This window comes from Eutrigla gurnardus, assembly GCF_963514095.1.
Source record: "Eutrigla gurnardus genome assembly, chromosome: 7".
NCBI lineage: Eukaryota > Metazoa > Chordata > Actinopteri > Perciformes > Triglidae > Eutrigla > Eutrigla gurnardus.
The window spans coordinates 24,205,036-24,232,899 of NC_139921.1; the positions used below are offsets into that span (position 1 = coordinate 24,205,036).

At 47.5% G+C, this 27,864-nt stretch overlaps 1 protein-coding gene across 2 annotated transcripts in view; it reads left to right on the forward strand.

Annotated features, from left to right (window-relative positions):
• Positions 1-27,600, forward strand: part of fndc3ba (fibronectin type III domain containing 3Ba) — a 75,799-nt gene extending 48,199 nt beyond the window's left edge. For both annotated transcript variants that reach the window (XM_084013087.1, XM_084013086.1), the window contains exons 9-28: positions 731-882; positions 968-1,027; positions 1,106-1,244; positions 5,213-5,266; positions 5,438-5,562; positions 6,113-6,287; positions 6,375-6,461; positions 7,079-7,214; positions 7,986-8,057; positions 9,306-9,424; positions 9,603-9,708; positions 10,161-10,333; positions 11,066-11,179; positions 11,264-11,413; positions 12,547-12,827; positions 15,240-15,464; positions 20,100-20,266; positions 20,989-21,116; positions 23,050-25,228; positions 25,265-27,600. In XM_084013087.1, the coding sequence (XP_083869213.1) occupies positions 731-882; positions 968-1,027; positions 1,106-1,244; positions 5,213-5,266; positions 5,438-5,562; positions 6,113-6,287; positions 6,375-6,461; positions 7,079-7,214; positions 7,986-8,057; positions 9,306-9,424; positions 9,603-9,708; positions 10,161-10,333; positions 11,066-11,179; positions 11,264-11,413; positions 12,547-12,827; positions 15,240-15,464; positions 20,100-20,266; positions 20,989-21,116; positions 23,050-23,361 (2,775 nt within the window). In that variant the 3' untranslated portion in view covers positions 23,362-25,228; positions 25,265-27,600. The remainder of the gene's footprint in view (positions 1-730; positions 883-967; positions 1,028-1,105; positions 1,245-5,212; positions 5,267-5,437; positions 5,563-6,112; positions 6,288-6,374; positions 6,462-7,078; positions 7,215-7,985; positions 8,058-9,305; positions 9,425-9,602; positions 9,709-10,160; positions 10,334-11,065; positions 11,180-11,263; positions 11,414-12,546; positions 12,828-15,239; positions 15,465-20,099; positions 20,267-20,988; positions 21,117-23,049; positions 25,229-25,264) is intronic.
• Positions 27,601-27,864: the final 264 nt, after the last annotated feature.

A 27,864-nucleotide genomic window follows, 5' to 3' on the forward strand; every position in this document is an offset into this window, starting at 1 on the left:
GTGGGTATTTTTGGTTGAAAGACAGGAAACTAGAAAAGTGCACTTTTAAATCATTTTATATGAATTTAACACGGACATATATATACACATATAATATAATATGTTCTTTTCCTTTTAGTTGACGACACGTTCTACAAATACAAACCCACAGTAAAATGTCAATATTATCACCTCAATTATTATATTTTTCTTATTGTTGTCAGCGCCTCACTCTCAGTGTGTATCAGTCTGTCACGTGATCACTCGTAGATGATGAAGAGGCTCCGCCTCTCATCCTCGTTTGCCCTTTTCTTTCTGCTTTTTGTCACGTTCTCTTGGTCTTGGTCTGAAGTCTCATTGACGTATCCGCAGACGAGACAGAATGATTTCAGGGGGGGGTCATAATCAAAGAAGAACGGCGTCCTCGGGCATGTGGACGCAGCGATGTGATCTCATAAAACCTAATCACTGTGATCAGACCTCTCAGGGGAATGCCTCCCCTGTCTTCCTGGTAGACGGCCGAGGCATGGCTGGCGGTTTGCGGTGCCCTGAAGGCACATCCGTCGCCTCGTCAGTGGAAGTCTGGAGGAGAAGCAGCTAAATCACACCAAACTGACTCACGGCGTGCGCCGCCACAGAACGCATGTCGGCGCTCGCAGGCCAGAGGTCGAGCTCTTTGACTGCTGCGTAGAAGTGAGAACAGAAAGGAAGAAATAAAAACGTTGAATTTGAATGTATTTGTGTCTTCTAGGTGTCCAATGTGCAGGCAAGGGCTGCACGGCTGTCCTGGGCCCCCCCGGCAGGGCTGGTGAACAGGCTTAGCAACGGGATGCCCGTGTCCTGCTCCTATGAGCTCTCTCTCTCAGACAAGGGGCGGGACGGGAAATATCGCCTCATATACAGGTAAAGGAAGTGAAAGGAAGTGGCGTCGGCTGCAAATGCACCTCCAGAGAACATTGAGTGTGACTGTTGTGCTTTCGGGTTCCAGTGGCGAAGAATTGGAGTTCCATCTGAAAGACTTACGGCCGGCGACGGACTACCACGTACGGTAAGGACGTCTCTATGTACTATTGTGACATCGGTGTCTTTAGCTCCGTCGTGAACGTCCGATGTGTTTTCTCTCCAGGGTGTCGGCGATGTACAACTCGGTCCGAGGCTCGTGTTCGGAGGCCGGCTCGTTCACCACACACTGCAGCGTGCCCGACGTCCCGCTCACCCCCAAACTCTCCCACCGCACCAAGAGCACCCTCACCCTACAGTGGAAGGTACCGGCCCCTTCTTAGGAAGCAAACGTCCCAGAAACACCCATACAGGCTCCTTCTTAGGAAGCAAACGCCCCAAAAACACCCGTACAGGCTCCTTCTTAGGAAGCAAACACCCCAGAAACACCCGTACAGGCTCCTTATTAGGAAGCAAACGCCCCAAAAACACCCGTACAGGCTCCTTCTTAGGAAGCAAACGCCCCAGAAACACCCGTACAGGCTCCTTATTAGGAAGCAAACGCCCCAGAAACACCCGTACAGGCTCCTTATTAGGAAGCAAACGCCCCAGAAACACCCATACAGGCTCCTTATTAGGAAGCGAACGCCCCAGAAACACCCGTACAGGCTCCTTCTTAGGAAGCAAACGCCCCAGAAACACCCATACAGGCTCCTTCTTAGGGAGCAAACGCCCCAGAAACACCCGTACAGGCTCTTTCTTAGGAAGCAAACACCCCAGAAACACCCGTACAGGCTCCTTATTAGGAAGCAAACGCCCCAGAAACACCCATACAGGCTCCTTCTTAGGAAGCAAACGCCCCAGAAACACCCATACAGGCTCCTTCTTAGGAAGCAAACGCCCCAGAAACACCCATACAGGCTCCTTCTTAGGAAGCAAACGCCCCAAAAACACCCGTACAGGCTCCTTATTAGGAAGCAAACGCCCCAGAAACACCCGTACAGGCTCCTTCTTAGGAAGCAAACGCCCCAGAAACACCCATACAGGCTCCTTCTTAGGAAGCAAACGCCCCAGAAACACCCATACCGGCTCCTTCTGAGGAAGCAAACACCCCAGAAACACCCATACAGGCTCCTTCTTAGGGAGCAAACGCCCCAGAAACACCCGTACAGGCTCCTTCTTACGAAGCAAACACCCCAGAAACACCCGTACAGGCTCCTTATTAGGAAGCAAACGCCCCAGAAACACCCGTACAGGCTCCTTCTTAGGAAGCAAACACCCCAGAAACACCCGTACAGGCTCCTTATTAGGAAGCAAACGCCCCAGAAACACCCGTACAGGCTTCTTATTAGGGAGCAAACGCCCCAGAAACACCCGTACAGGCTCCTTCTTAGGAAGCAAACGCCCCAGAAACACCCATACAGGCTCCTTATTAGGAAGCAAACGCCCCAGAAACACCCGTACAGGCTTCTTATTAGGGAGCAAACGCCCCAGAAACACCCGTACAGGCTCCTTATTAGGAAGCAAACGCCCCAGAAACACCCGTACAGGCTCCTTCTTAGGAAGCAAACACCCCAGAAACACCCGTACAGGCTCCTTATTAGGAAGCAAACGCCCCAGAAACACCCGTACAGGCTTCTTATTAGGGAGCAAACGCCCCAGAAACACCCGTACAGGCTCCTTATTAGGAAGTAAACACCCCAGAAACACCCGTACAGGCTCCTTCTTAGGAAGCAAACGCCCCAGAAACACCCATACAGGCTCCTTCTTAGGAAGCAAACGCCCCAGAAACACCCATACAGGCTCCTTATTAGGAAGCAAACGCCCCAGAAACACCCATACAGGCTCCTTCTTAGGGAGCAAACGCCCCAGAAACACCCGTACAGGCTCAAGCAAACGCCCCAGAAACACCCATACAGGCTCCTTATTAGGGAGCAAACGCCCCAGAAACACCCGTACAGGCTCCTTCTTAGGAAGCAAACGCCCCAGAAACACCCATACAGGCTCCTTATTAGGAAGCAAACGCCCCAGAAACACCCGTACAGGCTTCTTATTAGGGAGCAAACGCCCCAGAAACACCCGTACAGGCTCCTTATTAGGAAGCAAACGCCCCAGAAACACCCGTACAGGCTCCTTCTTAGGAAGCAAACACCCCAGAAACACCCGTACAGGCTCCTTATTAGGAAGCAAACGCCCCAGAAACACCCGTACAGGCTTCTTATTAGGGAGCAAACGCCCCAGAAACACCCGTACAGGCTCCTTATTAGGAAGTAAACACCCCAGAAACACCCGTACAGGCTCCTTCTTAGGAAGCAAACGCCCCAGAAACACCCATACAGGCTCCTTCTTAGGAAGCAAACGCCCCAGAAACACCCATACAGGCTCCTTATTAGGAAGCAAACGCCCCAGAAACACCCATACAGGCTCCTTCTTAGGGAGCAAACGCCCCAGAAACACCCGTACAGGCTCAAGCAAACGCCCCAGAAACACCCATACAGGCTTCTTATTAGGGAGCAAACGCCCCAGAAACACCCGTACAGGCTCCTTATTAGGAAGCAAACGCCCCAGAAACACCCGTACAGGCTCCTTCTTAGGAAGCAAACACCCCAGAAACACCCGTACAGGCTCCTTATTAGGAAGCAAACGCCCCAGAAACACCCGTACAGGCTTCTTATTAGGGAGCAAACGCCCCAGAAACACCCGTACAGGCTCCTTATTAGGAAGTAAACACCCCAGAAACACCCGTACAGGCTCCTTCTTAGGAAGCAAACGCCCCAGAAACACCCATACAGGCTCCTTCTTAGGAAGCAAACGCCCCAGAAACACCCATACAGGCTCCTTATTAGGAAGCAAACGCCCCAGAAACACCCATACAGGCTCCTTCTTAGGGAGCAAACGCCCCAGAAACACCCGTACAGGCTCAAGCAAACGCCCCAGAAACACCCATACAGGCTCCTTATTAGGGAGCAAACGCCCCAGAAACACCCATACAGGCTCCTTCTTACGAAGCAAACACCCCAGAAACACCCGTACAGGCTCCTTATTAGGAAGCAAACGCCCCAGAAACACCCGTACAGGCTCCTTCTTAGGAAGCAAACACCCCAGAAACACCCGTACAGGCTCCTTATTAGGAAGCAAACGCCCCAGAAACACCCGTACAGGCTTCTTATTAGGGAGCAAACGCCCCAGAAACACCCGTACAGGCTCCTTCTTAGGAAGCAAACGCCCCAGAAACACCCATACAGGCTCCTTATTAGGAAGCAAACGCCCCAGAAACACCCGTACAGGCTTCTTATTAGGGAGCAAACGCCCCAGAAACACCCGTACAGGCTCCTTATTAGGAAGCAAACGCCCCAGAAACACCCGTACAGGCTCCTTCTTAGGAAGCAAACACCCCAGAAACACCCGTACAGGCTCCTTATTAGGAAGCAAACGCCCCAGAAACACCCGTACAGGCTTCTTATTAGGGAGCAAACGCCCCAGAAACACCCGTACAGGCTCCTTATTAGGAAGTAAACACCCCAGAAACACCCGTACAGGCTCCTTCTTAGGAAGCAAACGCCCCAGAAACACCCATACAGGCTCCTTCTTAGGAAGCAAACGCCCCAGAAACACCCATACAGGCTCCTTATTAGGAAGCAAACGCCCCAGAAACACCCATACAGGCTCCTTCTTAGGGAGCAAACGCCCCAGAAACACCCGTACAGGCTCAAGCAAACGCCCCAGAAACACCCATACAGGCTCCTTATTAGGGAGCAAACGCCCCAAAAACACCCGTATAGGCTCCTTATTAGGAAGCAAACGCCCCAGAAACACCCGTACGGGCTCCTTATTAGGGAGCAAATACCCCAAAAACACCCGTATAGGCTCCTTATTAGGGAGCAAACGCCCTAAAAACACCCGTACAGGCTCCTTCTTAGGAAGCAAACGCCCCAGAAACACCCATACAGGCTCCTTATTAGGAAGCAAATGCCCCAAAAACACCCAAACACGTACTTCTCTGGTTTTATCTCCCAGCCTGACGTTATCAACCCCGCAGCACCTCACAGAGACGCATTCTTGCGTATCCCTCCGCCCCTCCTCTGACCTTTTCTTCATCCACTCACACTGTCGTTGATAAAGAGTGACATCAGTCACCCAGACAGGATATGAGCACAAAAACACGGCAGGTATTTTGTCTGCTTCGGTGCCTCGTTCTTTTATCCTTGGCTAATCTCTCCCGTCTCTCCCTCCCTTCCCTTGTCTCCCTCGCCGTCTCTCCCTCCCTCCCCTCGTCTCCCCCGCCGCCTCGCAGCCCCCCGGCGACAACGGCTCCAAAATCACAAACTACCTGCTGGAGTGGGATGAGGTGAGTCCGTCTCCGCTCTCCGTCTGTCAGAGCAGACGTCACTACCTGGCGTTAATGTTCAGCTCCTTCTCCTTCTCCTCTACTTTTTCACACTTTCTAGTTCCTCATCATTTTCTGCCTCTCCTTCATCTTCCCATTATAATTGATCCATGCATCCTCTCTCTCCTGCAGGGAAAGAAGAACAGTGTTTTCAGAGAATGTTACTTCGGCAGCCAGAGACACTGTAAGCTGACGCGGCTGTTCCCCGCCTGCGGCTACACCTTCAGAGTGGCGGCGCACAACGACATCGGCACGAGGTACTGTCGCTCTCTCTCGTCTGCTCTTTTGGCATTACGGCGGCGGGCACCTCGCCCACGGTCATGTGACAGGAAGGGGGTGATGGAGGGGAGAGAGAGAGCGCTGGAGGAGATCCGTTTGAAGCCGTGGACACACGTTCTCCAACATGCCAGCTTTCATTACTGTTTTTCTTGCTTGGAAAAAGTTTTTTCCCGACCTCTCCCCCCCCCCCCCCCCTCCCCCCCTGCTGCTGGTCATACATTCAAATTCTTTCCCTCCTGCAAATCTCCAATTAGCCCCGCCTCCTCCTCTGTCTCCCCCATCTGGCTTCTGATATCCTATTTTTGCAGCCTGATGGCTCCTCGTTGACCTTCCTCTTCTCACTATCTCCACCCTGAGCTCCCCACACCATAATCCTCCCTCAAAATGAGCCTTTCACCTCCTTCTACTCTCCCATCACTGCTGAGTTTGTGATTTAGGATGCACAGCCTCCCTTCCCTTTCCCCCCCGTGATGAGTTAATGGTCTGCTCCGGCCTTTTTTTAACTAAAATGTGGCGTTCTCTGTGCAGCGGCTCCAGCACAGAGGTGGTGTTTTACACCATGGGCACCCTCCCCGCTCTGCCTCTGGCCCCGCGGCTGGTCAGGGCGGGGGTGTCCTGGGTGACCCTGGAATGGGGGCGTCCCGAGGGCAGTCCGAGCGAGGAGCAGCTCAAGTACACGCTGGAGATCCAAGAGGACAACAGCGTGAGTAATCCCATTACATGTGAAAACATGTTATCACGCTCCATTATGTTCACATGCTTGACACGCTCTGCTGTGTGTGACCCACAGGGAACAGACTTTCATCCAAAGTACACTGGAGAAAACTTGACCTGTACTGTACAAGGCCTGAAGAGGAGTACGCAGTATAAATTCAGGGTAAGTGGATGTCGGTGTGTGTTCTTTGGGGGCATCGGAGAAAGACAGACCGTATTAACCTGTGGAATGAAATATTAATGAATTAAAATGACATCCTCGCGGCCGCTTTTGAGTTCAGCTCGTAGCGCTCGCCGTCATCTCGTCTCTTCCAGTCGGCGATGTTCCGTCTCTGCTAAACGTTTCCACGGAGACGAACCCAATCCCAGGTGACTTTCAGTGGTTAATACGACATCCATCAATCTGGGGAGGGAACGCGGCATTTCACCGCCCCGCAGAATTGACTGCAATTTAACCAATAGCGACGGACCATTTGGCGATGGCTGCGGCCGCGATGCGAAACAAAATGTACCGGCGGTAGAGTGTGTGTGTGTGTGTGTCTCATCAATAGCGTATTACGGTGCAATCATCTCAAACAACGCTGGTGCTTGTCCTCGGTCACACTGTTCGGATGAGCGTACATGTTGGAGACGCCCCTCTGTGTTCTCTGGTCTGGGAACATTGATTTTACCGTGAATGGGAAGGAGAAGAAGTAGCAGAGAGTAATGGCTCCTTTAAATCACACTCCGTCTCCATGTACTTTTGTGTTTCTCTCCCTTACACCCCCCCCCCTCCTGCAGCTCATAGCGTCGAACATCGAGGGGAAGAGCAGTCCCAGTGAAGTGTTGGTGTGCACCACCAACCCAGACAAACCAGGCCCTCCGTCTCCACCCTGCGTCACCGCGGCGACGCCCTACGGATTCACCGTCACATGGGGTAAAGACACACCCCCCCAATCCTTCTCCCTCTTCAACTATACTTCAACTTTTTTTTTTTTTTTTTTGCACAAATAAGACAGAAAGCATCCTTAAAGGGTGAAACTTCTCATCGTTTGAATGTCTTTTAAGTGGCGCTAACCTCTCCGGAAACAAAAATGGAGCAGAGCATCTATAGCAGAATAATAAAAACATTCTGGAAGGTGATGAGCTGGACTGTCAGGTAATGTAGCGGCCATAAACGGCCTCATGTCCTGCGTTAGTGCTGCAGTCCTCCAACAGATGCTGCCATCACCATTCACGTTATTGACTCCATAACTATAACACATTTCAGAGTGCTGCACAACCTTTATTTCCACGCATGTAGGAGGATCTCTGCAGCCTCACTGTGTTTTTACCTATTTATTAATATAGTTATTATTAACGCCCCAAGGGTGTGACTGGAACCACGGCAGCAGTGTTGATTTATCCATCATCTCAGAACAAAGTATAAATCAAATGATGAGTTTCTGTAGAGCAGTCCATAAACAGGACTGTTCCAGCCCTCTCCTCTGTTTGATGGCGCCGAGAGAATGATCATTTCTGCTTGGATGAAAGACGATCCGCCCCCCCCCGACATTATCGTTTAATGCCTTCAGGATTGATGAGGAAGTAAATCAGTCGTGAAAAAAAGATTTTGTCTGGATTTTACAACTTGAAGCCTGAAGCCGTAAACGCCACGTTGAACTCCAGGTCATGTTTTTACACTAAGATGAGTCCGTTTGCTCCTCAGATCCTCCCCAGGACAACGGGGGCTCCGAGGCTCTCACCTACCTGCTGGAGATCTCAGAGGGATGCTCCGAAGGTACCGTTTCTATCCATCCATCCATTCATCCATCTATCTATCCATCCCTCCATCCGTGGACACATTCAGCTAATTCGAGTGCTTTTGTGAAGCTAAAGCGTAGCGTCCTCTCTCCCCTGTGCTGGTTCTCTCCCTGCATCCATTTCTCTCACTTAATCTCCTCAGCGGCCGTAATTCACTCTTTGTTAGCATCAATTTGGCGCACGCCGCACAGATCTGCGCGTCTGGAAGACCAATGTTCTCGTGTGTCTTTGGCAGGGAATCCGTATTCATTCATTAACGTGAAAGAAAGATGAGTTTATTGGAGAGAAGAAGAGAAAATCTAAAGCTCATGTTCTTCTTGAGAAATATCTCATGTGAATTGTCAGAACTATTCAAGTTTTTGGGCAGAAAAAAGTCGTGCTTTCATGTCGGATCCCTTCGCTGACCGTGAAAAATAGGCTTTTAAACATCACAGATCCTCTGCACAGTTTACTGCTTCCTGATCTGTGTATCGAACCCTGGGGGTCCACCTGGGGTCTGCCCCGACGGTGAACCCTGGGGTCGGCCCCGGCGGTGAACCCGGGGGTCGGCCCCGGCGGTGAACCCGGGGGTCCGCCCCGGCGGTGAACCCTGGGGTCGGCCCCGGCGGAGAACCCGGGGGTCCGCCCCGACGGTGAATCCGGGGGTCCACCTGGGGTCCGCCCTCGCCCCGACGGTGAATCCGGGGGTCCACCTGGGGTCCGCCCTGACGGTGAACCCCAGGGCCCGCCCCGACGGTGAATCCCGGGGTCGGCCCCGGCGGTGAACCTGGGGTCGGCCCCGGCGGTTCACCCCGGGTTCACCCCGACTGCTCTCCTCGTGTTTGCTTTCATTGTGAATTATTAATGGGTGGCTTTACTGCTCGGAAACAGATGCTCGGATGAACTCTTGTTGTGTGTTGTGGTGAACAGGACCTACATATTGCGTAACAATCACACGTTTTACAGGTTGGAATAATACACTTTCAGTCCTACACATCCATCAACAGAATAATAACGGCAACACAAAGTGGTTATTAATTAGGTTGATGGGATTCTGTTTCTGGGAAAATAATTACATCGACTGCAGCGTAAATGTGAATCAGCGAGGGATTATGTTGGTGTGTGATCTGTTATGTAATGCTGTGTGTGTATGTGTGTGTGTGTGTGTGTGTGTGTGTGTGTGTGTGTGTGTGTGTGTGTGTGTGTGTGTGTGTGTGTGTGTGTGTGTGTGTGTGTGTGTGTGTAGCGAGCCAGTGGGATGTTGCATACAGTGGCCCAGCAACAGAATGTGTGTGTGAGCGCCTGACACCTGGAACCTTCTACCGCCTCCGCGTGTGCAGCATCACCACCGGAGGACACAGCCCGGTAAGACTACGAAATAACATTAACATGTTGGGGAGGGAATTTTCTTAATGAGCCAAAAAAAAAAAATGAAACGTGGGAAAATCTACAATCTGTCCCGTCGATGATCAACAAAACATAAGCAGCGTTTTTTTGTTGGTCAAACAGATCTATATTTATTTTGCTTTCCTGTATTTATCAGTGCACTGCTAGTGTTCCGGTCCGCACACTGAGCGTCCCGCCAGGGCCCTGCCAGCCGCCGAGGATTGTGGGTAAAGCCAAACACAAGGAAGTGCAGTTGGAATGGGGTGAGTGGCGACGTGCACGTACCCTGTGTTTACTTTGATTGAGGGGATTGATTTTTGGATGGTTTTCATGTCGGAGTAAAACTCGCCCTCTGGCTGCTTGATGGGCTTCTCTCACCAGCTGTAATGTTACCGGCCTGATTGAGCCCTAATGACCCGGCTAAATGCCGACCCTGGCCGCGTATCTGGCTAAATGCCTTAACGCCGTGCAGATTAGTCCTGTTATCTGTTGGCAGGCAGACGTCTCCCAGTCTGACACGCTGTTCTTGTTTGAACCAGTTTCATAGTTCTGGCTGCGGCCAATCAGCTCAGGCTACAAGAAATTATCCCAAATTTTGAAAGCAAATCCTTTCAAAGGTTATGTATAAAAGACATCCTATCATGATTTCGGATGATTTTTATTTATTTTTTTTATGACATCATCGTGACTGTGAATGTCTTTGTGTCGCCCGTAGAGCCCGCCGTCTCCGAGGGAGTGTGTGAGGAGTGTGTGTTCAGCTTGGAGATGAGCGAGGGAGACGCCAAGCCAGCGGAGGTCTACCACGGGTCGGAGCTGCAGTGCACTGTGGGTAGCCTGCTGCCCGGCGCCACGTACAGCTTCCACCTGCGGGCTGCCAACGAGGCCGGGGTGAGACATGGGGAAAAAAAAATTCAACTTGTAGTTTAGACGAGTCTGACGGCGTTCGCGGGCCGGCGGAGGTTAGAAAGAAATAATTACAGAGCCGGGGGAGCTCGGCTGGTCTCTGAGATTAAAGTGGTAAAAAAACAACACATTTACAGGAAAAAAACAGGAATATTTTTCTGAAATTCTAACGAAAAAGAAATTTTTTTAAAAATGTGGTAACGTGAGCTGCAGAGTGCAAAATATATTGTATTTGTGTTTATTTTTTGTATCATAAAAAGACCTGAAAGATGCCGCTTTATGTATCTGTCAGGACCTTCGCTGCTAACTTGAGGATAAACGCACACTGTTTATAAAATAACAGAAATATGAGATTCCTCATAATTACCTTTTTTAAAATCCGTAAAAAAAAAAAAACATCCCATCCTCAGGGAAGCTGAAACCCCGCTCCTCTTTTCAAAATGCCTGCCAGTAAACTTATTTCCATTGTACACGTCTGTGCTTCACGGCTCTTCAGGCCATGAAATCTACTCCACTAAAGAAACACTCCCACATAAGTGCAATTAAAATGTGTTTATTGCAGCCACGCTCCCAGTCACAGACATGCAGGTCTATTAGGTCAGCGTGTTCCAGACAGACTCAACGGCAGCCCTGTTTGGATGCATCCACACACTCAGACTGAAACACACACACACACACACACACATCCCATCCTGACCGGGTGTCTGTGTCCTTCAGTTCGGAGCGTACTCCGAGGCCACGGAGGTGACGACTGCAGCGGGTCCTCCCGGCCAGTGTGGGGCGCCGCTCATCACTCTCACCAGTAACACCTGCGTAACGCTCAACTGGGAGGTGAGACACACATTTCCTTGTTTGTCATTAAAGCCTCTTCGGCTGAACGAATTGGATTTGTGACTGTTTTTATTGTGTCTGCAGAGTCCCGAGGGCTCGGGGACGGACATCTCCGAGTATCGCCTGGAGTGGGCGAGGGAAGACGAGCCCATGGAGATCATCTACTGCGGAGCCGCCACACAGTGTGAACTGTCCGACCTGACGCCCGCCACCGACTTCTGCTGCAGGCTACAGGTAACACACACACACACGCACACACACACACACACACACGAAACAACCCTCCAGACCAAATGTGTGTATGAGATACGCTCAAGGTCATCACGCTCCTGTGTCCGATTTCACGGATGACTTGCATTGAAAAGCAAGAATGATCAGACGGAGAGCAGTGAAAGATTGATGATAATTGATTCCATTTGTGTTGCTCCCTCGCTCACTTTCCCTCCCCGACATGCCGTCCGACGCTATGAATCACGACCTGCAGTTTGTGGCTTACCTAGTTATGGTTTGGAGGTCATCCTGAGGTCATCCTGAGGTCATCCTGAGGTCCCACGTGCACTTGTTTTATGAGAACAATAGCCAGACAGGACGAGGGCAGATAAAAGCAAAGTGCCTCGCGTGTCTTCGTGTTTCCAGCCTCACCAAGACGTGTCTGACGCGTGGAGATAAGTCAGAAATACCACAGAAATATGGAGCTTCTCCTGATGCTTTGCTGCCAAGTTCAAGTAGTAAATCAAGTTTGCTTCAAGTACAGGCCGTAGATTGTAAATCACGCTTTCTACTCCTTGATGTGCACTCGCATTGCTGTTGCTGAGCTGTTTTTGGAAAGCGGTTGAAGCATATTTTTATATTTGAAGAGCAACTTGTCCTCGTGTTCTTGGAAGTGCTGGATTTTTTTTCCCCCCTTGAACCATTACAATGCATCGCTCCTCACAGGCGGCCTTGTTGTAGTTAACAGCCACAAAGTGCACACTTTGCTGGCAAATTCAAATAAATGCCAAGAACTATTTGAACGTTTGTTCATCTCAGAATCGAGCAGATGTTTTTTGTTTTTTAAAGCTGGTGTATTGTGTCCCGGTTTCCTCCTTGCTGAGTTTGTTCCAGTCATTCTAGTAGACTATTACAACACAAAGGCCATTTTTTAGAGGCGACGCGAGGTTAATATAAATGTGTTACACGGCTTTTACAATTTAAATTCATCTCCTGCTGCATTTCCTTCGTCCGGCTCTTTCTGCTGCCGAATCATTTCACCTTTGTATCCTCTTTTTTTAACCTCCATCTCGTTCTCTGCTCATCCTTTTCCTTTTTCTCTCCTCCCTGTCCTCCTCGCCACTTCATATCTCACCCTCTGTTTTTACCAAACTCAGGCGGTGAACCAGGCCGGCGCCGGTCCCTACAGCGAGCAGGTGGGCTTCCGGACCCCGGCGACCAACCCCGACCCGGTCTCCTGCCTCAGCCTCCTGGAGCTGCCCACCTCCTCGGAGTCCGGCCCCTCCCCGTCGACTTGCCTCCTCCTGAAGTGGGAGGAGCCCAACAGCAACGGGGCGGAGATCGCCTCCTACGTCATCACCCTGGACGACCAGACCATCGGCGTGGAAACGGGGACGAGTCACCTGGTCTCCGGCCTGCAGCCGGACAGCGAGTACAGGTAGCGGGAGCTTTATTGGAGTGGGATTTATTGGAGTGGGGGTCTGCTGCATCATATTTATCTCCTTTAAATCTCTTTTCCTGTTTTCTTACTTTGTGCAAAAATCTGGCAGAAATTGATGTTTTTTTGGGGGGTTTCATGATGGCGCCCCCAAGTGTCCATACCTGTAGATGGCGACCTTATTTCAATCACGATAAAATCTTGTATGCCTGCAGCATGTTGGATGTATTCTGTGAGAACAAAAAAAAAGTTCTAAAGCCAAAAATATTATTTAAAAAAAATGCTGAAAGTGATAATTCTCACTTTTTTAATGTCTGCTGCATCATATTTATCTCCTCTAAATCACTTTTCCCGTTTTCTTACATTGTACAAAAATCAGAAATCAAACGGTAGAAATGAATATAATTTGGGTTTTGTGATGGCGCCCCCTAGTGTTCGAACCTATAGATGGGAAGTCGATTACGATGGAATCTTGCATAAAGCAGTAACGTCAGCGTTTTCATCGGCTTTCCTTTAAACATGTTCATCTTCATGCAGATATTATTATTATATCTATATTATTATTATTATTATTATTATTATTATTATTATTATATAGGAGCTGAAGGATGTCAGGTAACGGTAAACAACCACCTCGTAGTCTGGATCCTGTGATTCCTATCGTGTGTGTGATTGTGTGGTGAGTTCTTTGAATTGGGAGGGGGGGCGGGGGGGGGTTTCCAAGGTGAGGTGACGTGTGTGTGTGTGTGTGTGTGTGTGTGTGTGTGTGTGTGTGTGTGTGTGTGTGTTTGTGAGAAGAGGCACAGCGATCACACGCCATTGTTTTCATTCTGAGGTTGTTTTTGTTCCGATGTCACTCTGCTCTCTTGCATAATGTGTGTGTGTGTGTGTGTGTGTGTGTGTGTGTGTGTGTGTGTGTGTGTGTGTGTGACAGAGAGACAATGACGGTAGTTCTGTTTGTTAGTTACAGCAGCGTGCGGCACTTCAATAATATTATTCATATTTGATTTGCGGTGTTTGCTGTTTGTTCCACGTGAGTGCGTAACTGTGTTTTTGTTTTAGGTTCAAAACGACGTATTGTTGATGGATTATGTTTTTCCTCTCCATGTTTTTACAGAATCTTAACAGTACACCTACATAACGATATAGCATTGATTTGATTTTTTTTAAATCTATTTCATATTTGTTAAATATATTATTGTTATCATCAGCTCCAGGCCTTCAAAGATTGTGTGGAATGTCTGTGATTTAAAGAGAAAATGTTTTTTTTCCCCCAATATGGCTTTATTTCAAATACAAGTTTCTCAGCATATTTATGCATATTTGCACACGTCACGCTGCATTTCTCATGTTAAAAGGAAGTGGAGTGCAGACTCACTCACGTTGAAGTGCACTCTTAAAAAAACAACACGAATGTCAAGTCAATCAGTGGAATTAAAGGAGAATTATTTTGCATGCTGTTGAAGCCTGTTTTGCCCTTCCCCTGCAGTTTTAATTTATTAACCAAATGAAATCCCTCATCATCAAACGCTAGGGCTCTTTATCGGTCGTATGTCTTCCTCCGTCTCTGTCCCTCGTTCCCTTAAATCTGGATGCTAAATTATCCAGCGGCTGAATGGAACCTTGCCCTTTCTCATTGGTCCTCTCGCTCAGCCGTAACAAATCTAATGAAAGGTTACAGTTACAGAGAATCTGCAATTAAATGTCAGACGGCGAGATGCTCTGTAGCCGAGGGCCTCTGATGTGGATGCTAATCAGCTGGCCAGACATTGACGGAGAACGGGATTCCTAGAAGAAGGGCAGTGGGGAGTTTGAACACACAAATCAGTTGCTTTGTTGTGTGTGGAGGGTGTACGCACGTATCTTTTATGCTGCAGCTGTTCAGTACAAAAATACATACCCTTTTTAATGGCCTTGCACAGAACCAAGCCTCTCTCCAGATACGTGGGACATGAATCACCTCGCACAAAAAAAAATAAAATAAATGACTTTCTGTCGCTTGGGAAAATAAAAAGTGACTTTCAAATCTTGTAACACCGTGATTGCTTTTTTTCTACGATACTGTAGAGGGAAAAAGTAGGCCAAACGAATCCAGAAATATCAAAGTCTCATCCAGGAGAGTACATTGAGTGGTAATGGCTAAATTGGGTGAAAGGGATCACGGATGCGTCCGAGGTCGAAGCTATCAGCCTCTTCGCTGGAAAATGACTCCGCCGTTACATAAATAGGTCTGCAATCACACCGAGCACACACACGCGGTCACGTAGCAGACTATATACCCGCCGTTTGTGGACATGTTCTCTGGGTTTGTGCTGTAACCATTCCTAAAGACATTTTCCCAGAAATATCGAAAAACGTACATTCTGTAACAGACTAATCGTCTCCCTCCCCCTCTCTCTTCTTGGCCTGCAGTGTGCATATCCAGGCAGTGAACGCCATCGGCTCCAGTCCCTTGAGTCCACCGCTGCTGGCGAGGACACGCCCCCTGCCGCCAGCCCCGCCCCCTCTGGAATGCTCGGCGGCTGGCCCCCAGAGCCTGAAGCTGAAGTGGGGCGAGAACGCCAGCAACACGCACACCCGGGCCCTGCTCGCCGACGACATGGTCTACACACTACAGATGGAGGACAAGAACCACAGGTGGAGTACACACACACACACACACACACACACACACACACACACACTCACCTGCTCTGCTGTCAAGAGACCAGGCTGCAAGCTCCGCCTCTGAGAAGTGAAAAAAGATGGAAGTGCCTTATTCTTGCGTTCTCTCTGCTGGTTGCAAAAATGAGTGGGATTGCATGGAAAATGTATACCTCGGTAAACATTGTCAACATGAGTTTATGATCTTTGATGCAGCGTGAGTAGATCATGGTCCATTAAGAGTGACATCGACCATAAAGCATCATCATATAGTCGTCTACGTCGTTCACAGCAGCTCAAACCTACACCCTCTTTGAACACGATTCAATGAATGCAGTGAACTGTTCCGTTGGATTTTACTGCATTAGATAAAACTCCTGGCGGCTTAAACAAAAACCTCCATCCCTCGCTCAATTAACTTTTAATTGCACATTTGCAGAATAATTAATTTTGGCTTTGGATTTGGCAAGATGGCCACTCGGTACGCTGCGTGAATACAAGATGAGAGGCCGTAGCTTGGCCTGTGCAGGGCCTCTCTGAACCTCTCGGAGGACCACATCCGTCAGACCGGTCAGCCCGGTCAATACGGCAAACCAGGACCCAGAAGGTCAATACGACGCGCAAACAAGGACCATTAGAGGAGCATGAAGGCCTAGTTAAGACGTACATGTGCTGTGTGTGTGTGTGTGTGTGTGTGTGTGTGTGTGTGTGTGTGTGTGTGTGTGTGTGTGCGTGTGTGCGTGTGTGCGTGTATGCGTGTGCGCGTGTGCGCGTGCGTGCGTGCGTGCGTGTGTGTGTGTGTGTGTGTGTGTGTGTGTGTGTGTGTGTGTGTGCATGCAGTAACCAGATGTACCAGGGAGTAGGCACGTCGAGGGCACCTGGATCCAGCTGGGATGCAGCCTCCGACAATCAGCCCCCCATTTAAGGGCTCATCAGAGTGGGGGGGTGGGGCAGGGAGAAGACGAGGGAGAGGCATGTTAGAGGGGGGGGGGGGGGGGGGGGGCAGCGGCAAAAATAGAGTGTTTGGAATCAGAGAGGGACGAAAGGAGATGGTGGGAACAAAGCCCACCTCTCAGGTTATCTTGCTCCGCCCACCGCCGCCGCCGAGCCCTCCACCGTCCTGTTGGCCCGCTGATCGGCGGTTTAATGGCTGGCACTCGGGTACCCTGGAATGTCACCTCTCTGTGACGCACACAGACACACACACACACAGGGGCAACAACACTCTCCCTGCCAGCCCAAACAGCTTTTCACAGACTTTTATTTACACTTTGATTCTGGCAGCGTGATCATATTTTGGATCAGATGGTATTTTGAAAACCATCCAGGCACAACAACAACATTCTGTTTTGATAATATGATTATCACACACACACACACACACACACACAGTTCAAAACACACAATGATCATCTATACAGTTTTTCTCGATCGTTTACACACATTTTCTGAACGCTTGCCTCATACTCTCAGAACTCTAAATCAACAAACACACACACAACGGGCAAAACCCCTCAATTCTCCTGCAAAATGAAACTTCACATTCAAAACGATGTTATTTCTTCTCAAAATGGTATTTTGTTTTCAAATGACACACAAACCATCATATGAATAGACATTTATAAGAACCAGTTGAACACTGATGTGCTCAATGTAAAACACTTTAGAATTTTGAATGGCAGTGTAATTCCTTGTGAAAACAAGAGATTTTCTTCATGAAAATTGTGCCAAATGCAGAGAATTGTGCGTAGTGTTTTGAAAAAAAGTGTGTTTTAAAACTGCAATTTGAGCGTAAAGCAGGAATTGTGCTTGCAGTTTAGCAGAGCTATTTCACGGGGTTGGTGCATGAGTTACATGTTGTGGTCATTGTGTCTCAAGTACCAGTATTTGTGTGTAAACAATGGAGAAAAACTGTAATACCACTCCTTCTCTTTTGCGAAACATAAATACATTTCTGTGTTTCTGCACTTGAAGCTGTTTTCAGTGCTCCAGGTAAAATGTATGACACTGAAAAGCATCTGAATTTAATGAGGAAGCCCAGGTCGTTTCCACTCCACACGAGTGTTTTGGTCTAAACATGCCTGAATGTTTTTATGAGTGATTTCTATTTAGGCTTGTATTTATAAAAGCGGATGTTTATGGTTACGTTGTCTTTTTAATACATTTGATTAAACTATGATTTTAATTATTTGGTCAAGGTATTATATCACAAATTTAAACGACTACAGTTGACAAAAGGATCAATATACCAAATAAAGAAATATGAAATAAAATAACTCGTATCAAAGTTAACTATAAACAATGTGTCGCAGCGTCTGGTTGGTCAACATCGTTTTATATCGGCAAGGTCAGCGAGCGTGTGTGTGTGTGTGTGTGTGTGTGTGTGTGTGTCTGTGTGTAAGTGTGTGTGTGTGTGTGTGTGTGTCTGTGTGTCTGTGTGTAAGTGTGTAAGTGTGTGTGTGTGTGTGTGTAAGTGTGTGTTAGTGTGTGTGTCTGTCTGTCTGTGTGTGTGTGTGTGTGTGTCTGTCTGTGTGTGTGTGTGTGTGTGTGTGTGTGTGTGTCTGTCTGTCTGTCTGTCTGTAAGTGTGTGTGTGTGTGTGTGTGTTAGTGTGTGTGTGTGTGTGTGTGTGTGTTAGTGTGTGTGTGTGAGTGTGTGTGTGTGTGTGTGTGTGTGTGTGTTAGTGTGTGTGTGTGTGTGTGTGTGTGTGTGTTAGTGTGTGTGTTAGTGTGTGTGTGTTAGTGTGTGTGTGTTAGTGTGTGTGTGTTAGTGTGTGTGTGTTAGTGTGTGTGTGTGTGTGTGTGTTAGTGTGTGTGTGTGTGTTAGTGTGTGTGTTAGTGTGTGTGTGTGTTAGTGTGTGTGTGTTAGTGTGTGTGTGTGTGTGTGTGTGTGTGTGTGTGTGTTAGTGTGTGTGTGTGTGTGTGTGTGTTAGTGTGTGTGTGTGAGTGTGTGTGTGTGTGTGTTAGTGTGTGTGTGAGTGTGTGTGTGTGTGTCTGTCCAACAGATAAAGGGTTGAGCTGGTTTTGCGTTCTCATCTCATTAGCAGGAATGTTTTGTCGCTGATAAAATCGCCATGGCAACCAGATGCCTCATTGCTAATCATAAGGTATGAGGGAGATTAGAAGGGCATTTTGATCAAAACTAAACTATTGATCCCAGAAGTCGCTCTGCAGACAAACATATTGAATAACCAGCTTAGTTGTTTAGATTTCGTTGCTAATAAATTCCATCAGTGTCTCTTTGTGTTTTTGACATTGGTCGTCTCCGTCTCTCGCCCGTCTCCCGCTGCCTCCGGACCATCTCATTCATATTTATTCCTCCCATTGTATTGTTGGAGAGGTGACTTCACCTCTGGAGGACCTCTGGAGAAACCCCCCCCCCCCTCCACGTCTTTGTGGGCGTGGCATGATAAACAACGCTGTTTTCCTCAGGTTCTCCTCCTGAATCCACTCTTATCTCCCCGTACGAGACTCTCTCTCTCTCTCTCTCTCTCTCTCTCTCTCTCTCTCTCTCGTGGCTCTTTTTACATTTCTGCTTGTTTGCCTCACTTTGTTGTTGCTCCTTCAAACGAGGAGCTCGTTGGATTTCAGAGACCAGCTCGTGCTGGAAATTTGAGGGGCGCCATGGCAACCGTGCAGTGCCACGAAGGCCCATCACCTTATGACAGGGCGACGCTCGCCGTCTGGCCCTTCAAAATAAATGTCCTAGGATGAGGTGTTTAAAAGTAAATGGTACAATTTAAGCACAATAGGGGAGATTTGACAGGCAAATTAAATATAAAAAAAGTATATTTTATGATAGCGGTGAAATATCAGCATTCCTGTGAATGAGTTTGGGAAATGGGGAGTGAAAGCAGAGAGAAGACGAGAGGGGGGAGTGTGTGTGGGGGTACTGGGAGTGATGGGAGCGGCGCTGGGCGTCTGTTAACTGCACGACGGCCACAAAGATGAACAGCATGGTCATCTATCAGCCGGAGGAATGCATCACTTCTCCTCCACAAAGAGCTCGGCGGGGAGTTATGACCTCTCGCTTCTCTTCCCTCTCACAGTCTCCATCATTGCTCTCGTAATTACAGTCAGCTCCCCTCCTCCCTTTATTCCTCCCTCCGTCACTGCCTCCTCTCCCTGCTGCCCGTCCCCCTTTGTCTCTCTCTCATACTCCGATAAATAACCACATTTTTCAGCTCAAATCCCCCGTTTGTCTCCGACTCGCTCACTTGTCTTCCAGTCCATCAATCTGTCCGTCCAGCCGGCCAAACACCTTTTATTTATTTCTTTTTTTTTAACGGTCGTTTTCATTCGATTTGTGTCATTATTCCTCCCGTGTGATTTATAAATCACTGCTATCTTCGCGTGGATGCTCTCTCTCTCTCTTCCCAGCAGCATCTTGTTTCTTTTCAAGGTCTCTGCGACTTACGCAACAAGAAAAGAAGCAACACCAAAAACTTTGGTGGTTAGTCTCTGCCTCAGTATCGACGCCTTCATTATCCAAGGTTTCTTTCTGTCTTCTTTCCTTTTTCGTCTCATCTATTCAGGGCACTCACTTTTCTCCGCCCTTGGTTTGTCGCTGAGTCCCTTATCTACCGACCCTTTTTAGATGTGTGTCTGATTTGTCCGTTTCCTCCCCTGCAGGTTCGTGACGATCTACCGCGGCCCCAGCCACACCTACAAGGTCCAGCGGTTGACCGAGTCCAGCAGCTACAGCTTCAGAATCCAGGCCGTCAGCAGCGCCGGGGACGGGCCGTTCTCCGGCACCCACACCTTCTGCACCACCAAGTCGGTGCCGCCCGCCCTCAAAGGTAGACCCGCCCAGGAGAAGGGATGTTTGCGTGGAAGTCTGTGCACATGTGTCGACCATAATGCATATATAACTATTATTTTTATTTATTTTTCAATCAAGTTACAAACAAATAGAGGAAGAAAAACCTAAAAAAGGGAAACAAACGCGCAAAAACAACACGGGTCCCTACTCCTCACTGAAACCCTTCAACACACTGTTGTGCTCTTCCAGTAATACGCTGTCCTACTCTACTTTTTTCCTTCCTCATTGCATTTAAACACCAGCCCATCCTTTCTCTTATATGCAGTCCATTTTTCATATATTTTCCCCTCTTCCAGCCCACACCTGGCGGTTGCCGGGGCGACTCTTTGTGTTCGGCTCGTAGAGGTGACATGTTTACTGTCTTGTCGCCTCCGTAGTTCGCCCTTTCCCCGTAAACTGAACGAGGGCTGGCTGATTATACCTACAGTTACAGCAAACAATATCCTCTCAGGTGACATAACCGCAAAGTATTATGGGTACAACTGCATCGACACATCCCCATAAACAGGCCAATAACAGCCTGGGGGCCGGAGACAACTCAGTCAATCGGCCCCTGGTTGGAGCTGAATGTCTGCCGCCGTCAGAGTTGGATTATTGCGTTCTGGTGTAAAATGACATTATTATCCGTTGATATTATTTGCTGAGTCGCGATAACAGTTCTATCTTGACGGTTTCCAAACGTTTTTTTGCTCCCAACAGCTCCCAGAGTGCACCAGCTGGAGGGGAACGTGTGTGAGGTCACATGGGAGACGGTCGCGCCGATGAGAGGCGATCCCGTCAGCTACGTGCTGCAGGTGCTGGTGGGCCGCGAGTCCGAGTACAAACAGGTTGGTGGACCGCACACACACACACACACACACACACACACACCGGCTCGTTTCGGGGGGTGTGTGCGTGAAGAGGATGTGGTTACGACTGCGGGGAGGTATTTATAATATCCCCGAGGAGTCGGGGAATTAAGTTAGCATTGACGGGGGAAGCATCTCCACCACACACCTCAGACACACGACGCCTTCCCCGAGAGATGCAGCGCTCTGGAATTGGAGGTAATCTGCAGTGTCAGCAGGATTTTTTTGGAATACTATTGAAGGATTTAATGAGAATAGCGGCAGAAACGACAAGAAAAGTTCCCGGCTGCACTTGAAATATGGCGGATGTGATGGGGCCGCCGGCGGTCGGGGCGATGAGCTGAGGAGTAAACTGCCGACATCGGGGATATTTTCCTCTCCGTTGTTGAGTTACTTAACGGCTGCAGGGAGGAAGTGTGTGTAGACGTGTGCTCACATCAGCTGGCAATACAATGGGATGCTGTTTCTCAGACGTTTGCATCCTTCTTCCATCAGTGTGTCCATTCATGTTAGCTCACACACACACACACACACACACGTCGGGGGAATTGCAAATTTCACACATGACTGAAACGGAACAGAAACGGGGAATTTGATTTTCATTATAGATTTTTCCACAACGAGGAAGAGAATTAGAATAGAAGGGATGAAAGCCGGCCGGCACAGAATAAAGTTACAAACAAAGAGCGAGAGAGATTCACCGTTAGAGAGAGAGAGAGAGAGGAGAGATGCCAGATTACCAGCCTACGGGTCCTGCAGGCATTTATTTAAAAGAGGAATTGTGAGCAGCGTCCAAACTGAACACAAAGGTGACCCGTCAGGACGGTGAAATGGACTCTTCGTCCTTTTAGCGGCCGCTGCATTATAATATTATTGTTATTGTAAGTTATGTGCAAGAAATGAGCAAATATGGGTTCACTGTCTTGCCCAAGGACATTCAAGCACTTACAGGATGCGCTTTTATTAAACTAATAATGATCAACCTTTTCATCAGTTATTTATAGTGACGTGGCGTAAGTCAAATTTAATTGTATCGCTTGAAGACATTTCCCGAACATAATTTGCATCATGGGAATGGAAAACAATTAAGTTCTATTCCCACTAGAAGGTGAGCAAGGAGGAACGGAAACCTTGTAAGTCCTTTATTTATTATCCAGCAGCAGCTAAAACCGTTAGCAGCACTCGACAATTAGGGCTGTGAGTAACTCACGATACGATAATATCAAGATATTTTCCCCACGATAACGATGATATCCCGATTCTGCAATACACGATATATATTGCAAGAAATCATTTACAATATGCATCACGATATCTGCGTATCTGAAGGAGAAAAACTACAAGTGAAAAGGCAAAAACAGGAATTAATCGTGTGTTTATTCACCGCATTGTGGCGTCTGTTTCCCAGGATTTCTAAAAACAACTGGCGAAAGGCCAAGAGGAGTCACGAAGTAGAGAGGCCAAATGCTAACAGGCTTAGTGTATGGAGTCGATATGCAGTCAATTTTAATGCATATTTTAATTAAAATGAGTAAAAAATCTAATATCTATACTTGGCAGCAGTGTTTCGATACGTATCGCAGCAGAAAGTATCGCGATATATCGATATTTCCATATATTGTCCCACCACTAGATAGACAATAACGGATGGAAAAACCGACGCGGGAAACGAGTATTGTAACAGTTTGAAATTTGGTTTTGAATACTTTGATAGTTCCGACAACGTCCCGCCACAGTCTCATAATCTGGATGGAACCGGTTCCCTTTGTAAACTGAGATCTTCACCCCGTGAACTCACTCACGAGCTCCCGGAGCGGAAACAACCGGAGTGGAATAAATCTCTTTTGATGACACGTTTATCTGCTCATTAATTAGAAAATGTTTTTACAACCTTTCCCCCCATCTCTGGCAGGTCTTCAAGGGAGAAGAGGGCGTGTTCCAAATCTCCGGTCTCCAGGGCAACACAGACTACCGTTTCCGCGTGGGCGCCTGCCGCCGCTGCCAGGACACCTGCCAGGAGCTGTGCGGGCCCCTGAGCCCCTCCTCCCTGTTCACGCTGCGGCGCCAGGAGGCGGCGGCGGCGGTGGAGTTGTGCGCCGCGGAGACGGGCAAGGGGGCGGGCCTGATCTCCAGCGACGAGCGCTTCGCCGCGCTCATCGTGTGCGTGTTCGCCGGCTTCTCCATCCTCATCGCCTGCTTGCTACAGTACTTCTTCATGAAGTGAGGGAATTTATAAAACTATAGGATAGAAAGAGAAAAAGCAAAAATCGCAGAGAAACTTTACAACAAAATAAAAGAGAAAACAAAAAAAACGTCTCTGAAAGAAACCGGATGAAATCAAAAACAAACACTTGATATGCTTCTAAGGCGATGTATGGATGTTTTTTAAGGTTAATTCTGGCTTTCCTCACCTCGTTCTTCTTCTCGCCTTCACTCAGTTTGGTCTTCTTTCTCTCCGTCTCCGTCGTCTTCGTGTCGTCGTCTCGTTGTTCAGGATTTCTGACGAGGGAAGCCTTTTCGTCTTAGCTGAGCCTCGGCTGGGAAGTAAAACTGATAATCAAGCCTTAAATAGCTGTGAGCAGAAGCAGTTGCTCGTCAGACTGACTTGCATGTTTTTTTATTTTGTATCTTTAAAAAAAAAGCATATTTGATTAGAGAACGTGTATATTTCTTGACGGTCATTGCCTTACTTTTTTTGTTTTTAAATGTGTCATTTTATTTTTTATTTTTATTTTTGCTGCAGTCTTTATTCATTTCAGCCATATTCCAGTGTAGGCCTACAGGGCTTTAGCCTTTCATACCTTATTACTCAGTGTGTTACTATTCTTACCGACTGTCAGTCAAGTCATGCGATTCATATCTGCTCAGCTTTTAACACTCAATCACTCACTCATTCAGCTACCAAAGTGATGCAATCCATGTGTGGTGTAAGATGCTGCTATCCTGTGATTTATTATATCTAAGAAAGAATGGAAAACCAGTAATCTAATATATATACACACAATATAAATATATATTATATATATATATATATTATAACAAATATCTATGATGCTATAAAAAGTGATGTAATATAAGTGATGGCAAATGTAAGGTCTGAAGTACAGTGTGAAAAGGGGGAGGAGTCGACGAGGTGCTCACAAACAGCAGCTCTGAGGTCAGTTCAGCAGCTCGACACGGAGCCCTGAATATACGAGCGCTGGTCTCGGATCAGAAGTTGAAACCCTTGGAGGTATTCGAATGTTGCGGCTCTTCGCGTTAAGGAAAAAAAAAAAGCCTGGGCTGGGATTGTGATTGGCTGCGGCTTTTTAACAGGGGGCCGATCCGAGGGATTTGATTGGCCACCTCGGTCGGTTTCCCCTCCATCTCGAGTCCCGTCGCTCGTTGCCGTTCGTATCTCGCCAGCTTTTAATCGCGATGTCGCGCCCCCCGGAGGTGCTGACATGCTTCTCAGAGCTCTGTCAGGAAAGGCGTTTAGGAGTTAGCGTGACCTTTAACCCCTCCCCATCCCCGTAGGATGTAGCCAGCCAGAGCAGTGCTGAAGCTGTAGTTCTCCTTCCAGCTCGTCTGTGAATCGATTTGAAGACTCCTCTCTCCCCCCCCTGCACCATAATGGCCCATAATGACCTTACCTGTAATTACCCTTCTGCTCTGGCTGCTCCTTCTCTGGCTTTCGATCCATCCCGTCTCTCTGCCTCATGCACTACTCCCTCTCTGTCTCTCTCTCCCTCTCTGTCTCTCTATTAAACGGTGCTTTATCGACATGTAATCAGAGCTGTAGCAGTCTGTGGTCTCTCCCCAGACGGACATGTTCTACTAATGTTCACTAACCAAACAAGCCTTTGACAGAACACGACTCAAAAGAACCGGGCATTCTGACACGTGTAACCCCTCCCCCCTCCCCGACCTCCCACCAGACTCCTGAACCCCCCTCCCCGATCTCCCACCGGACTCCCAAACCCCCCAACCCACAAAAACCAAGCCAAGGTACAGCCCGACACATACCCTGATGATCCAAAGAAGTCACCTGACTTGATTAATCTGTGACATGTCTACTTGTGTCAGGTGGGGTGGAGGGGAAGAAGGATGGGGTGGGGGGTGGGGTTTATGGAAGAGCGGCGCGGCAGTAGTTCAGCGCCGCCGGCCAGCTCTGATTGGCTGCCTGTAACGTACCTCAGGGATCAGGCCTTACAGAGGGGGGGAGATCTAGTCCCGTCACCCCATCGCTGTCATCGTCACGTTAGCCCTCCGTTTCTCTCTTCTACCTTTTTTTTTTTTTTTTTCTTTTTTCTTTTTTTGATGCTGTATCTCGTCCTCTGTCAATGCTGTGCCTTGCTCCTGTACGTGTCAGTAAGCAAAGTGGTTTACTAGCTCAAAAAAATACCTTTGCCAAAGTTGATGGGAAAGTTAAGGTAGAGTTCTTTTTCTAGGTTTTTATTTATACTATATATTTGCATACAGTACTTTACATGCCAATTACAGTGCAATCTTCATTTATTTATTGTTTAAAGATTAAGAGACAAGTGTAGTTATCTACTAATTTTTGTTTTCCTTGTAGCATGTTTTTTTTTTATTTTTTATGGATGTATGTTAGATTGTATGATTAAGGCCAGCATTCCTTATCTCAGTAACCCTTTAAGTATTTCTCTTACAGCTGTTGGGAACCTGTAGCTCATCAGTCCATGCATTGCAGTTATCATTGCCGTTTCAAACATGTAACCAAATGTATTTTTGTTGTTTCCATCTCCCGCTGCACAGCCGAGCAGCTCTTGTAATGCTTAGACATGTAGCAAAGCAAAGGCCTCTAGGGTCACTTCAAGTCACCTGTTTTGGGATAAACGTCGCTGCCTTTGGCTTTTTTCTGTTGGTTTGTTTCTGATTAGTGTTATAATGAAGCTTCTGATGCCTTTTTACTGTTTTCTCGCCAAAGTGCAGGCTTCTCGTGTCCACTCGATGGGTTTTTTTGCGCTCGCAGCCGTCTAAAAGGGTTCTGTGACGTTCTTCCGCAAAAAAGGACACAGCATTACGATTTATTATTATTGTTATTATAATTCTCTCAAAAGGAAAGGAAAAAAAAAACATTAACTTGATCTGTGATTATGCTTCTTTTCATATTATCTTTTTATTCTTTTTGTTTTAAAGCAAAATTGTGCCATTATGAAATGTGTAGCCCGTTTTTTTTTTTTCGAAGGAGAGATTTTTAACAACGACCTGATTTCACACTGAAAGGTATATAAATAAAAAAAGAAGAAGAAGAAGAAAAAGGCAAAAACAATCATACGATGATTTCGGGCAGATGATGACAATAATAATATTGACGATTCCTTGTTCAGGCTAGTGTGCTGGTATAGCAGTAGGTAGTATTTTGTATCCAGTATTTTGCTATGAGATGATATACAGAGATATCTATAGAGCTATAGAATGAGATGGTAATACATTATGACTAACAGAGTTGAAGCACTTTTTTATGCCGAGCATTAGTCTTGATGAGCGAGCGAGAGAGGGAGGCCCGGTCGCTCTTTTTTTTCCCAGAAAACACTACTGCCAACGCCGTCTGTTACACTCATTGGCATTATCGTGTCGTTGGCGTCACTGTGACATTACTGGAGCCTGGAAGTAAAGGTCAGAGGTCGGCGTGTTAGCCTGGTGCATCGTAGTCGACGGGGCGACGATATGTGAGGTGCCCTTTGACCCCTGTTATGTTGCCCACCCCCCTTCAGGCCTTAACGCCCCCCCCCGGGAGAGCGGCGGTGTTGGCCGAGCTCAGGCCAGTCATGTTAGTTGTTGTATAATCGAGTTTAACGCAGTGCTTACTGAAAACGCTGCGTTCGTGGGCAGGGTACTTCCCTTTTATGTGCTTTTGTTGTTGTTTTGGTTTGTTATTTTCAAATGCTGGTGTTTTTATATATAGAAAGAAGCCCCACCCCCCCATCACCCCGCGCCCCACATTTGGCGGGTTTGTCAAGAATGAGAGACGATTTTTTTTAATTTTAGTTTTTTTTTTGCCCAGAAACCCCACGTCTGTGCCTTCTGATCAGTTTATTTTTATTATTTTTTTTATGTTTTGTACGTTTTACAGTTAGTAGAGAATTTTGACTGAGAAATTTGGCGATTTGACAAACATTACAGAGACTCACAGGAATTTAACTATTTTTTAAGCGATACCCACGGGGGGAAAAAAAAGAAAAAGAAAAACATATTTTTACCTCACGATTTAAAAACAAACATTCCAACGTTGTCATGGTCTACGAATTGAGACAAAAAAAAGAAAAAGAAATTCATGCATTTCTTCTTGTATTGTAAATGTTAGACAATGTCATATGCATTATATAAAAGAAACTGCCATATCAATTTTAATGTATAGATTTTTGCAAATACTACCCTATGTATGTAAGACGTAACTGTATCGGTAGCGTATATATAATATATTTATGCCCAATAAATGTTTTGATTTTTTTTCTGATTTCTGATTGCACTTGTTTTATTGTGTCTCATCATTGGCCTCCTCTACAGATACACATGTCGGCGTTTAAATGGGCAGATATTTGGTGGACAGCCAACAACATTTGATGTCGTGTCACAGAATCGATTTTTATGTTGGAGATTTAACAAGAGGATGACGATGCTCATCACCTTAATGTCCCGTTGTACACACAGCTGAGCAGCAATCGGATGTATGATACGACGATGCAATAATGATCAATAGTCTGGAACCCGGTTGGAGTTC